At 38.4% G+C, this 13,144-nt stretch overlaps 1 protein-coding gene across 1 annotated transcript in view; it reads right to left on the bottom strand.

Annotated features, from left to right (window-relative positions):
* Window positions 1–5,302: 5,302 nt before the first annotated feature.
* Window positions 5,303–13,144, bottom strand: part of LOC307185039 (uncharacterized protein) — a 127,293-nt gene continuing 119,451 nt past the window's right edge. Inside the window, exons 4-5 of the mRNA XM_079918828.1 lie at window positions 10,553–10,600; window positions 5,303–5,448 (exon numbers count right to left, since the gene is read on the bottom strand). Of these exons, the coding sequence (XP_079774954.1) occupies window positions 5,378–5,448; window positions 10,553–10,600 (119 nt within the window). The 3' untranslated portion in view covers window positions 5,303–5,377. The remainder of the gene's footprint in view (window positions 5,449–10,552; window positions 10,601–13,144) is intronic.

The following is a 13,144-nucleotide window of genomic DNA, read 5'->3' as shown; positions in this document are numbered from 1 at the left end:
ACTACAACAACCCAATCCTACCATGGCCCAGACCCTTCAGGAATGAAGATTTGGGGCAGCCTATCAGGTAAAGAACAACGACTAGCTGAGTACAAGTGGCATAAGGAATGGGTGATAGAAGAAAGTAGTTATAAATATCAGCTGTGAGCACATGACTAGTTATAGAAATGAGGGCTGTAGTTGTAATGATGTCATGAGTACTTCTTCCTTATTTTGTTATGAATGTTTGTGTATGTTCATAAAAAAACCCAAAAATCTTTGTTTTCTCCCCTTATTTCCTTATCATGTAACATACATGTATTGACTTTATATCATAGTATTTAAGTTTTGTTAACTTTACAGCATAGTATTTAAGTTCCATAAAATCAAGGAGAAGAGTAAACATCATTCAAGGAATTTACATCTTCTCCTAGGGGAAGGATTACTGCGGTTCTGGTTGTACACAGAATGGTTGTATCATGTTAGGCGGATATATGACCTTGTCATTGTCTTTGGAGATTAAGAATGGTCTAAGGTGATGCATACAGGTACCAAATTGACAAGAGGAGAACTTGTGATGGTTAATTTCATGTATAAACTTGGCTGGCCTGTGCCCAGGTATTTAGTCAAACATTATTCTGAGTAATTCTGTGAGGGTGTTTTGCATGAGACTAACATTTAAATCAGTGACCTTTGAGTAAAGCAGATTGCTCTCCATAATGTGGGTGGGTCTCATCCCATCAGTCGAAGGCCTGAAGAGAACAAAAGACTGGTCTGCCCAGAACCAAAGGGAATTCTTCAGCAGATGGCCTTCAGACTTGGTCTGTAACATCGACTCTTCCTGGTTTTCTAGCGGACCGCCTGTGGACTTACACCACAACTCCTTCCTGAATCTCCAGCCTGTTGGCCTCTTTATTAGATTTTGGACCCACCAAGCTCCACAATTGCATAAGCCAATTCCCTAAAATAAATCTCTTCCTATAAATATACACATTCTATTGGTTCTGTTTCTCTGGAGAACTCTAATTCAGGGTTTAGCATAACATTCTCTAAAGAAGGTCTCCTCCTCAAATCCTCTCTTCTCAACATTTTGACCCCTTGCTACCACTTTGATTTGACTGAAAGATCCTTCTTTAAATAGGCTGCCTTTTAATCTGGCACCTTACTTAGTTAAGGAGCATCTGTAACATTTTACCTTTGAAAGATCCTACTGAAACTTTCTATTACAGATGCTCCTGAGGGGAAGGGGACAAGAGAAGACCAGTGCTCAGGACAAGGAAATCTCAGAGAGCAGAGACCTCATAACCAGAGACAAAAAGGGTTTGTGGTGATCCACAGCAGATGCCAGCATGCCTAGGCCGCACCAGCAATTCACATACAATGGGAATCAGCTCAGGACAAAACAGTCCTGAGAGGTTAGTGTTATCTCTGAATTGACTGTATTTTGTAAACCCAAAGTTTATGGCTTTTTTCTTTCCATGAGAGGGAATAAGTAAAAGAAAAACATGATAGCAATATGAAATTAGTTTTAGAAAACAAAGAAAGCTACATGTTTATTCACATTTAAGTCATAATGAAAATTTTAGTTTTTCTGATTCTATTTCACAGAGAGAAATTTTTGTAACTGAAAGCTATCTGATTTCTTGGCTGTAATAAATCAACCACAATATAAGCTAAGCATGAGTATATCATGGATCCACATAGGATGTGGAAAAGCATGGAACACATAGATAATCAGCAGTCAAAGATGAAGCAGGGTAAAAGGAGTAAGAGTCACAAATTGACCAAGACTGGGACATTTCCATTAGCCTCTTCTGGGATTATCTAGAAATGTCTGAATCCTTGGAGAGGACAAATTATAAGGAAATGTTAGAACCATAATGTAGTTATAACTGTATTTTTATTGTAAAATGTTATTGTAAAATAACATGTAAATAAAATGTAAAATTTTATTGTAAAATGCACATAAATGTGCATACTTGTAAAATATTCATCGTATATTCCTGAGGTAAGAGAAATGGTCATAAAATTCATCTACTTCCAGATATTAATAGCCCCAAACACTATTAATAGGGTTCTAGATGTTGACTTTTTTTTTTTTTTGGCGGTACTCGGGCCTCTCACTGCTGTGGCCTCTCCTGTTGCGGAGCACAGGCTCCGGACGCACAGGCTCCGGACGCACAGGCTCAGCGGCCATGGCTCACGGGCCTAGCCACTCCGCGGCATGTGGGATCTTCCCAGACCGGGGCACGAACCCGTGTCCCCTGCATCAGCAGGCGGACTCTCAACCACTGTGCCACCAGGGAAGTCCTAGATGTTGACATTTTAAACACTTCTGTCTTTTAAGCAATCAAGACCAACAACATAGTATAATAGTTAAAAGTACATATTCTAGACATTCCAAATCACAGCTCTTTCTTTTATTAGGAGTGTGACCTTGGGAAAGTTATATAACCTCTCTATGTCTCATTTCCTAACGTGTAAAATGGGGATAATGGTAACAACCTCGTAGGGGTGTTACACAGATTAATAAAGGGATTTATTATCTATCCAGCTCTTAGAATAGTGCCTGGCACATGATGAGCTCTACATAAAGATTTGTTAAATTAAACTAATATGGTAACACATTAAGACCATGATGATAAAATGTGTAAATTGTGCATTTTGTTTTCTTGGGATATTTCATTTATTTTTGTTCTAAATCAGTCATTTTTATTTTCTTTATCACATTCAGAAAAGGGGGGAACCCCCAATTGCAATTATTATTTTGAAGTGGCTTAAATCAAGTAAGCCAATGAAACAGCTACAAATAAAACTGAGGTTCTAGTACAGTACTAGAAGTTTGGAAATAGCACTAAAATAAAGGAATTTTAAGATTGTGGAGATATTAAATTGATATTTAAAAAGAAAAGAAGGAAACATAACTATCAGTCTTTCATAGGGAAAAGATAAAAATACAGTGGAGGTTTGAAATTCGAACTACCCTAACTTTCAACTAGCTAGAGTTTCCCATTTGATTGAAACTTATGAGTATTTATAAAGTCAAATTTAAAAAATTCTAGCTATGGCTTAGGGAATACCCTAGCGGTCCAGTGGTTAGGACTCTGCACTTTCACTGCTGAGGGTGCGGGTACCATCCCTGGTCAGGGAACTAAGATCCCGCAAGCCCCATGGCATGGCCAAAAAACTTAAAATTAAAAAATAGATATGGCTTATAATCAACCAATATTTAGGCCAATCTATTTACTATAATCAATGAAATTGATAAATTGGGATGATTTACATTATGCACTGTAAGATTTTTAATTAAAAGTGGTTCTTATTATGCTTAATTTATTATTTTTAAAGACAGGAGAGTGAGTGAACTCAAACATTAAAGATTTTCAGAGCTGGAAAAACAAAGGATGCCTAACCTTTAGCTAACTAAAATATAAAAATTTTTAACCCCATTCTTCCAGCTTTGAAGTTTATCCCAGTTATATTACTAAGTCTTGATTTCACTTTGGGCATATTGCTTACCACATTTATAGTTCTGATTTTTATGCTGGCAAAATTATTTGAAACGCACATAATTTGGTAAGGTGCTTGCTAACAAAGAATACATATTTCTGCAACCGGTGACACGAAAAATAACCACTCGAGGACAAACTCATAATAGAAGTTCACAAAGTCAGCAGCTTAGATGCTTTTGTGGGGAAGGCTTCTGGTTTTCCATACAAGCTAACCCAGAATTGAGAAATAGGAAAAGTAATGTAACATAATAGCCACACACCAAAAGCATTCCACATGAGGTAGACCAGGATATGAGTGAACAGATTGTACTGCACACGGGGCTTCAGGGAGCTGGAGTCTATGCTCATTACCACCTGTAAGCTTTGGGATTTCCCACAGTTATTTACGCAAATAGAGCCTCACATCATTAAATCCTCATCAGTGCTGTCACTCTCTGCCTCTGACCACACAGAATGCTAAAGAAGGAAATGGGATTTCAGAGCTTCATCTTCAGGAGACTGAGAGGTTACAGTTTTCCTTCCTGGAGACCTGTGTCTAGAGACTGAGGATCTCCTGAATATTTGTCTTCAGTTTCTCTCATTTGTCCTTTGTCCAGAAACGTCATTGTCTGCTCCTCAGAAGAAGTATCACGCGAATCCTCTTCTGTGAGATGTATACCTCTCAATTCTTTCTTATACCCCTCAAGCTAGAGGCAACCTTGAGCAGAAACGTGCAGGGAATATTATTGTCTTAGGCAGGTTGGGCTACTACAACAGAATACCAGAGACTGGGGGGCTTCAACAGCAAACATTTATTTCTCACAACTCTGGAGGATGGAGAGTCAAAGATCAAGGTGCTAGGAGATTCAGTTTCTGGTGAAGGCCCTCTTGTAGACTTCTGCCTCCTTGCAGTGTTCTCACATGGAAGAGAGAAAGAGAGAGAGAGAGAGGAAGAAAGAGAAGGAAAAGGGAGGAGAAGGAGAGGGGAGGGAAGGGACAGCTGAGTGAGAAAGAGAGTTCGAGAGATCACTGTCTGTTCTCATAAGAGCACGTAATCTTATATGAAGCCTCCACCCTCATGACCTCATCTAAACCTGATTACCTCCCAAAGGCCCTACCTCCTAATACTGTCATATTGGGTTTAGGATTTCAACATATGAATTTTGATATCAGGGATGCAAACATTCACTCCATAACAATTTTCCTATGTGGATTCTCTAATACCTAGACAACAACCACACCCTCACTCTCTCTTTGTATTATACCCTCTGGCCTGGCAAAAGGACAGCTTTGATAACAAAGGTAAATAGTATTTTCTGATCTTTCTCTTCCGCTTATATGATTCAGAGAAAATCAAAGATTAAAATGGGACAGAATAGCTTGAGTAAAAAGATCAGGCTCTGAAATCAATATCTGTTTGATTTTGTATAAAATGCTTAATCTTGTTTCCTCCTCTGTCAAATTGGGTAACAGTAATACCTACTTCCCAGACTGTGTTGTGAATATTAAGTGAGATCCGTTTGGTCATTTCTTCCAGTACTTCTTAAGTACCTACTCTGTGCAGATGCTGTTTAGACACTTCGGTTAGCACGGTGGAAAGGACTGTCAAAATCTCCACATAATGGAGCTTGCATTCTAACCAAAGAGATAAACAAACTTGTGTACTTTATAGTTAAGCAGTGCCAAGAACTATGTAGAGAAACAAAAGCAATGTGAAAGGCTAGAGAGTAACAAAAAGTGCTATTGGGGATAAAGGTGGTCAAGCAAGGCCTCTCTCTGGCAATGAATTTGAGTGAAGATCTATTAAAGTGACAGAGCAAGTTATGCACATATGTGGATGAAGAGACTTCTAGACAAGAGAAAAGAGCAAGCGCAAGTTCCATGGTATGGCAACATGCTTGGGGTCTTCAAGGGACAATGAGGAGGTCACTGTGGCTGATGTTCAGTGGCCAATGGGCAGAGTAGGCGGAAGTGAGGTCTGAAAAATAAGGGGAAGGGAGTAGAGGCAGATCACGGAGAACCTGGCACAGAGCAAGTGTTCAAAAGGTGGTTATTTTTAAAATATTTCATCCCTGTGTTGTTGATGCAAGTTAGGATTAGATAGCCTTCCTTAATACTGTCAACAAGTCCTCTTTGCAGAAAAACACTTGCTGAACAGATTATGGCCCCATCGCTTTCCCACAGTGCTATCAGTAGAGTATTTCAGTTCTCATTGACCCTTTCAGTGAGTCGCAATTGCTTTTCCACTATCCAAGGTCCTGTTCATCCTAATGAAGATGCATCATTGGCACTTGCTTCGCGCATGGCTGGGAAAGAGCAGTACAACCAAAAGGCCCCATCCAGATGGAGGAGCTCAGTAGAACATCTGCCTTGCGTGTCTGTCACCTCCCTACCTCCTGCTGCTGTGTTAGCTGCCAGCCATCATAGCAGCTCCTGAGTCAAGGGCCCTCCTCATCTAGTGTTTTCTTGGAGCTTTGACAGATTATCTGCAGTCATCATGCCATCTTTCTTAAAACTGAAGGAATATCCTGATGGAAATCTGTCTTTAAAAAAAAAAACAAAACACTCCAAAATGGGATCCATTAAACTATAGTTATGCCTGCAAGTTTTATATCAACTGGCACTGGGCAGTTAATTCATTTGCATCAATAACACGGATGGCCTATAGTGGTCCATGTGACATTGAAGAAATGAGACAGCTATGGAGAATGCATTCATCTCTCTCCATCTCCTCTACCACTGCTCTAAGTCCAAACCACCACCATCTGCTGCCTAGATGATTACAATAGCCACCTAACTGATCTGGTCCAAACCACCTTAGTCCAAACTGTCACTTGCCTGATCATTATTAATACTAAGTAGCCTCCTAACTAGCATGTTTCCACTCTAGCTCTCCTTACCCCAGTTGATTTTCCCACATTTAGCTATGTGAAGAGATTTTGGGTTTTTTTGGCCACGCTACATGGCATATGGGATCTTAGTTCCCTAACCAGGGATCGAACGCATGCCCCCTGTATTGGAAACAACATTAACCACTGTAGCATCAGGGAAGTCCCTTAAGTGACATTTTTGAAACCAAATTCTGAACATTTGAGTTTTGATTAAAACCTTTCTATGGCTTCCCAGAGCTGCTAGAGATTATTTATTAGTGATAAATCATGATTCCTATTAGCACCCTGAAGGTGATGCATGATCTAGCCTTTGCCTAGCTCTTATCTAACAACATCACCCTCCTTGTTCCCCATATCTTAGTCCTATCAGCCTTTTTTATGTTCTGCCAACATGCTATGATCCTTTCTGCCCTAGGGATATTTTAATACTGTTGTCTCAGACTGGAAATCCTTCCCAACCTCATCACACTTCACCTACTAAACCATCACCCTTCATATTCCAATTCTAACACCACTTCCTCAGAGATACCTGCCCTGCACTCCCAGACAGCTCCATCACCTGCCTTCCTTTCTATAGTTACCCCTACCCTACTTCTGAAGCTTTTATAGTTTGTAATTACATGTCACTGTGATTATTTTATTGAATGCCCATCTCCCTCCACTAGGATATATTCACCAAGAAGCCAGGGACTTTGCTTTTCTCACCTCTTGAATCCCAGCATTTTCTGATTCTGAAGCTCATGCTCATTACACTCCTTTTTGAACAGACTTGTCAAAGAACAAATAACCATTTAAACCTAAATGGCTCTCACTATAAACACTGCCTGTATAAGTTTTTCAAGCCTATGCCATTTGATGCATTTTATATTGGAGAAATAGCAACATCAATATTTTCAAACATGAGCTTGAGCTAAGAACTGAACTAAGAGCTGAGTTGCCCATAACATTTGTTGTGAGTAACATTTGCAGAACTAAAGACTTTTATCTACTCTTTTCTTCTCATTGAAGTTTTATCCAAAAAACTCAGCTGTGGACATAAGCAGCAAGGTAAAAATGGAACTGACCTAATCTTCTGCTTCTGTGAGTTTACCTAATTTATTTAGTGAAAATGAATATCTACTTGCTTAATTCTGTTAAGTCCTCTTGGATTCTTGGTACCAATTCCATATGTTAAGTGAACTAAAAAGGCAAAGCCTTGCTCTATTATGACATCATTCCTTCCTTTGAAAATTAAAAACTATTTCATAAATGTGTTTATTAACACTACCTTAAACTTCTGAGTTTTTCAAAAGGTATTATTTTACACTGTGGAAAAAGAATACAAGAATATCACTAATACAGCTCAATTATAAATTCCCAGAAAAAAATAACAAGAAAGAAGAGGAGGAAAGACAAAAATATAAAAAGATAAAGCAATATTTAGAAAGCAGAATAATTAGTCATAAGTCTCAGAACTAGGGATTCTGTATGAAATCATCATGTTATTCTAACACAGATACAGAAAAATGCGATAGTATTTATATTAAAGTATCCCCCTAAACTAACCACTAAATTATAACAATTTAAAGCACATAAAATGGTATTTGATATTCAGACATCACAATATCAAAATTCTCTCCACTCATGGGCAAAAACCTTATTTCTTTAATAGAAGCAACAGATATTTATTGATTATCTACTATATGCCAGGCAATGGGATCCATGAGTAAAGAAAATCCAAGATTTGTCTCCATAAAATTTAGCTATTACTAGGTAAATATAACCAATAAGTAATAAGTATAATCAGTACATTATATAATTTGTTGGAAGATGACAAATGCTATGGAGAAAAACAAAACCAGAGAAGAGTTGAGAGTAGAAGAATGTGGAATTGCAATTTAAACAAGGTGGAGATAGGAGGCCTCATTAGGGCTGTAACATTTAAGCAAATTTTGAGGAAGGTGAGAGAGCTAGCTAGCTACTTGAATATTTGGAGGAAGTGCATTTCAGGTGGAGCTCAAGACTGTACCTGGGATATTCTAGGAACAGCAAATGGCTGATGTGGAGCAAGTGAGGCAGGAGATGTAGGAAAGGAATTCAGAGAAGGGCTAAGAAGCCAGATGATGTATTTTCACTCCCCTGTTGGTTAATGGTGTTGAACATCTTTTCATGTGCCATTCATGCATACTCTCTGGTGAAGTGTCTGTCCAAGTCTTTGCTAATTTTGGAATTGGTTTGCTGGTTTCTTTACTATTGAGTTTTGAGAGTTCTTTATATATTTTGGATAAAAGTCCTTTGTTGGGCATGTATTTTGCAAATATTTTCTATCAGTCTACAGTTTGTCTTTTCATTCTCTAAATAATGTCTCTTGCAGAACAAAGATATTTAATTTTGATGACTTCCTATTTATCAACTTCTTTTATGGATCCTACTTTTGCAGTTCCATCTGAGAATACTTTGCTTAACCCCAGGTCATGAAGATATCCTCCTAAAAGTTTAATAATTTTAAAATTACATTTGTAATTCATTTTGGTGTCTTTTTTTTTTGGCTGTGTTAGGTCTTCGTTGCTGTGCGTGGGCTTTCTCTAGTTGCAGTGAGCGGGAGCTACTCTTTGTTGCAGTGCATGGGCTTCTCATTGAGGGGGCTTCTCTTGTTGTGGAGCACAGGCTCCAGGTGCACGGGCTTCAGTAGTTGTGGCACGTGGGCTCAGTAGTTGTGGCTCGCAGGCTCTAGAGTGCAGGCTCAGTAGTTGTGGTGCACGAGCTTAGTTGCTCTGTGGCATGTAGGATCTTCCTGGACCAGAGATCGAACCCATGTCCCCTGCATTGGCAGGTGGATTCTTAACCACTGCGCCACCAGGGAAGTCCCTGTAATTCACTTTGAGTTGATTTTTATATAAGGTGTAAGAATGAAATTGAGGCTTATGTTTTGCATACAGATTCAAATAGTTAAAACACTGTTTGTTGAAATGTCTATTCTTTCTCCATTGAATTGCTTATGCATCTTTGTAAAAATCAAATGGTGGCATGGACATATATACACTACCAAATGTAAAATAGATAGCTAGTGGGAAGCAGCCGCATAGCACAGGGAGATCAGCTTAGTGCTTTGTGACCACCTAGAGGGGTGGGATAGGGAGGGTGGGAGGGAGACACGAGAGAGGAGATATGGGGATATATGTATATGTATAGCTGATTCACTTTGGTATGCAGCAGAAAGTAACACACCATTGTAAAGCAATTATACTCCAATAAAGATGCTTAAAAAAATCAAATGGCAACCATACACTGAAATATTATTTAGAAACAAAAAGAAATGAGCTATCAAGTCATGAAAATACATGGATGAGTCATAAATGCACACATTTAAGTTAAAGAAGTCAATCTGAAAAGGCTACATACTAGTTACAATTATGTGGCATTCTGGAAAAGGCAAAACTATAGCAACAATAAAAGATTAGTGGTTGCCAGGGATTTAGCAGGGAGGAGGGGTTGGCTAGTTGAGTCACGGGAGAATTTTCAGGGTGGCTAAACTATTCTGCATGATATATAATTGCTTATACAGGGCACTATGCATCTGTCAAAACCTATTCCATTTTATAGCACTTTACAATGGACCTTAATGTATGCAAATTTTTAAAAATTACTAGAATGACATGGGATCCCAGGATGGACTATCCATGAGCCCATACTGATAGAAATAAATGACTCAACAAATAAATGAATGGGAAGAAGAACTAAATATTTTATGCAGAAAAATTCCGAATAATTTACTTGCATAGTCCTTCCATGGGGAAGCGTAACTGCTCACTCCCTAAGTGTGGGCTATGCATAGAGACTTGTCTCCAAATAGTAAAGTTCAAAAAGGAGGAGAAATGAGCAACTTTTCATTTGAGAAACCTGACAAACACTATTTCAGCCAGATGCTCAATGTCAACACCAACCGTGATGTCATATTGGTGGTATGTGTTCTTGATATGATGTGATGAAAAAGGCAATGTACCTCTACAGTCTTCTTCCCAAAAAACTATAGCCCCAGTTTAATTACGATTAAAATGTCAGAAAAATCCCAATTGAGGTGCAATCTGTAAAAGACCTGACAAGTACTCTTCCAAACTGTCAAGGTCAACAAAAATAAGGAAAGTCTGAGGGACTGTCAGAGTCAAGAGAAGCCTAAGAACAGATGAAAACTAAATGTAATGTGTATCTTACCTGGAATCCTGGAACAGAAAGTGAACTTTAGGTAAAAGCTAAACAAATCTGAAAAAAAACATGGGCTCCAGTTAATAATAATGTATTAATACTGGTTCATTAATTGTAACAAATGTACCACACTAATGTAAGATGTTAATAATAAGTGAAACTGTAGAGACAGGATATATGGGAACTCTGTATTACCTTCTCAGTTTTTTCGTAAATCTAAAATTGTTCTAAAATAGTTTATTTTTTAAATAAATAAAATTCCTCAAGTGCAAATATAATCAAAGGGTCATATTTGTGTTAGTCTATTTCTGGAATCTGTCCCATTTCATTGATCCGTGTGTCCATCCTGTTGGCAATACCACACCATCTTGATAACTGTAGTTTTATAGTAAGTTTTTAAATTGGGTAGTTTGATTTCTGTAACTTTATTCTTCTTTCTCAAAATTCTTTCAGCTATTCTAATTTCTTTGCCTTTCCATATATATTTTAGAATCTGCTTGTCTGTAACTACACAAATCCTGCTGAGATTTTTATTAGAATTCTGTTAAGTCTATAGAAAAATTTGGGGAGAATTTAAATCTTTCCTCTGCCGAGTCTTCTTGTCTATGGATATGGTTTGTCTCTCCATGTATATACATCTTCTTAGATTTCTTTCAGCAGCATTAGTACTTGCAGCAGACAGCATACAACATATTTTGTTAGATTTTTCCTAACAATTTCACTTTGGGAGCCAATCTAGAATTCTGTACACTGTGAAATCATCCTTCAAAAGTGAAGGAGAAATAAAGGTTTTTCTTAGACAAACAAAAAATAAGCAGCTTTGTTGCCAGTAGACTTGCCTTGCAAGAAATATAAAAGCACCTCTTTAGAGAGAAGAAAAAGTTATAGTTCAGAAAATCAGATCTACATAAAAAAGGGAGGTGAAGCATAGAAGGAACAAGTGAAAATCAAGTAAAATCTTTCATTTTTCTTATTCTTAATTTATCTAACAGAAAACAGTTTGTTTAAAATGGTAATAGCAACAAAGAATTCAAGTATGTATAATTTTATTCAACTTTATATATTTATATATGTTGATATACATTATTATTATTTATTATTATATATTTATTTAATATATATGCTTATGTGTACTTATGTATAAGTTAAATAAATGACAGTAGTGATAAAAGAGACAGAAGGGAGGAATTAGGATTATTTTTTTATTATAAGGTATGCACACTACCCATGAAGTATTATTTAAAAGTGCACTTGGATTACTTGTAAAAGTATACTGCAAACTCTAGAACAACCACTAAAAAAAGTAAAAAGAAGTATAACGGATATGATAAGAGAGAAAAATGGAATCATATAAAATGCTCAATTAAAACCATAAAATGCGGAGATTGGTTCAAGATGGCGGAGTAGAAGGACATGCTCTCACTCCCTCTTTTGAGAACACTGGTTGAATAATCATCAATAGGAAGACACCGGAACTCACCAAAAAAGATACCCCACATCCAAAGACAAAGGAGAAGCCACAATGAGATGGTAGGAGAGGAACTATCACCATAACTGCTGGGAGGGTGACTCACAAATTAGAAAACACTTATACCACAGAAGTCCACACACTGGAGTGAAGGTTCTGAGCCCCACATCAGGCTTCCCAACCTGGGGGTCTGGCAACGGGAGGAGGAATTCCTAGAGAATCAGACTTTGAAGGCTAGAGGGATTTGATTGCAGGACTTTGGCAGGACTGGGGGAAACAGAGACTCCACTCTTGGAGGGCACACACAAAATAGTGTGCGCATCGGGACCCAAGGGAAGGAACAGTGACCCCATAGGAGACTGAACCAGACCTACCTGCTAGTGTTGGAGGGTATCCTGCAGAGGCGGGGGCAACTGTGGCTCACCAAGGGAAAAGGACACTGGCAGCAGAAGTTCTGGGAAGTACTCCTTGATGTGAGCCCTCCCAGAGGCTGCCATTAGCCCCACCAAAGAGCCTAGGTAGGCTCCAGTATTGGGTTGCCTCAAGCCAAACAACCAAAAGGGAGGGAACCCAGCTCCACCCATCAGCAGACAAGCAGATTAAAGTTTTACTGAGCTCGGCCCACCAGGGCAACAGCCAGCTCTACCCACCACCAGTCCCTCCCATCAGGAAACTTCCACAAGCCTCTTAGATAGCTTCATCCACCAGAAGGCAGACAGCAGAAGCAAGAAGAACTACAATCCTACAGCCTGTGGAACAAAACCCACATTCACAGAAAGACAGACAAGATGAAAAGGCAGAGGGCTATGTACCAGATGAAGGAACAAGATAAAACCCCAGAAAAACAACCAAATGAAATGGAGATACACAATCTTCCAGAAAAAGAATTCAGAATAATGATAGTGAAGATGATCCAGGACCTTGGAAAAAGAACGGAGGCAAAGATTGAGAACATGCAAGAAATGTTTAACAAAGACCTAGAAGAATTAAAGAACAAACAAACAGAGATGAACAATACAATAACTGAAATGAAAACTACACTAGAAGGAATCAATAGCAGAATAACTGAGGCAGAAGAACGGATAAGTGACCTGGAAGACAGAATGGTGGAATTCACTGCTGTGGAACAGAAT

This window comes from Stenella coeruleoalba (assembly GCF_951394435.1).
Source record: "Stenella coeruleoalba genome assembly, chromosome: 3".
NCBI lineage: Eukaryota > Metazoa > Chordata > Mammalia > Artiodactyla > Delphinidae > Stenella > Stenella coeruleoalba.
The sequence above is the reverse complement of the archived record's forward strand: the minus strand, read 5'-3'. Positions and strand labels throughout refer to the sequence as shown.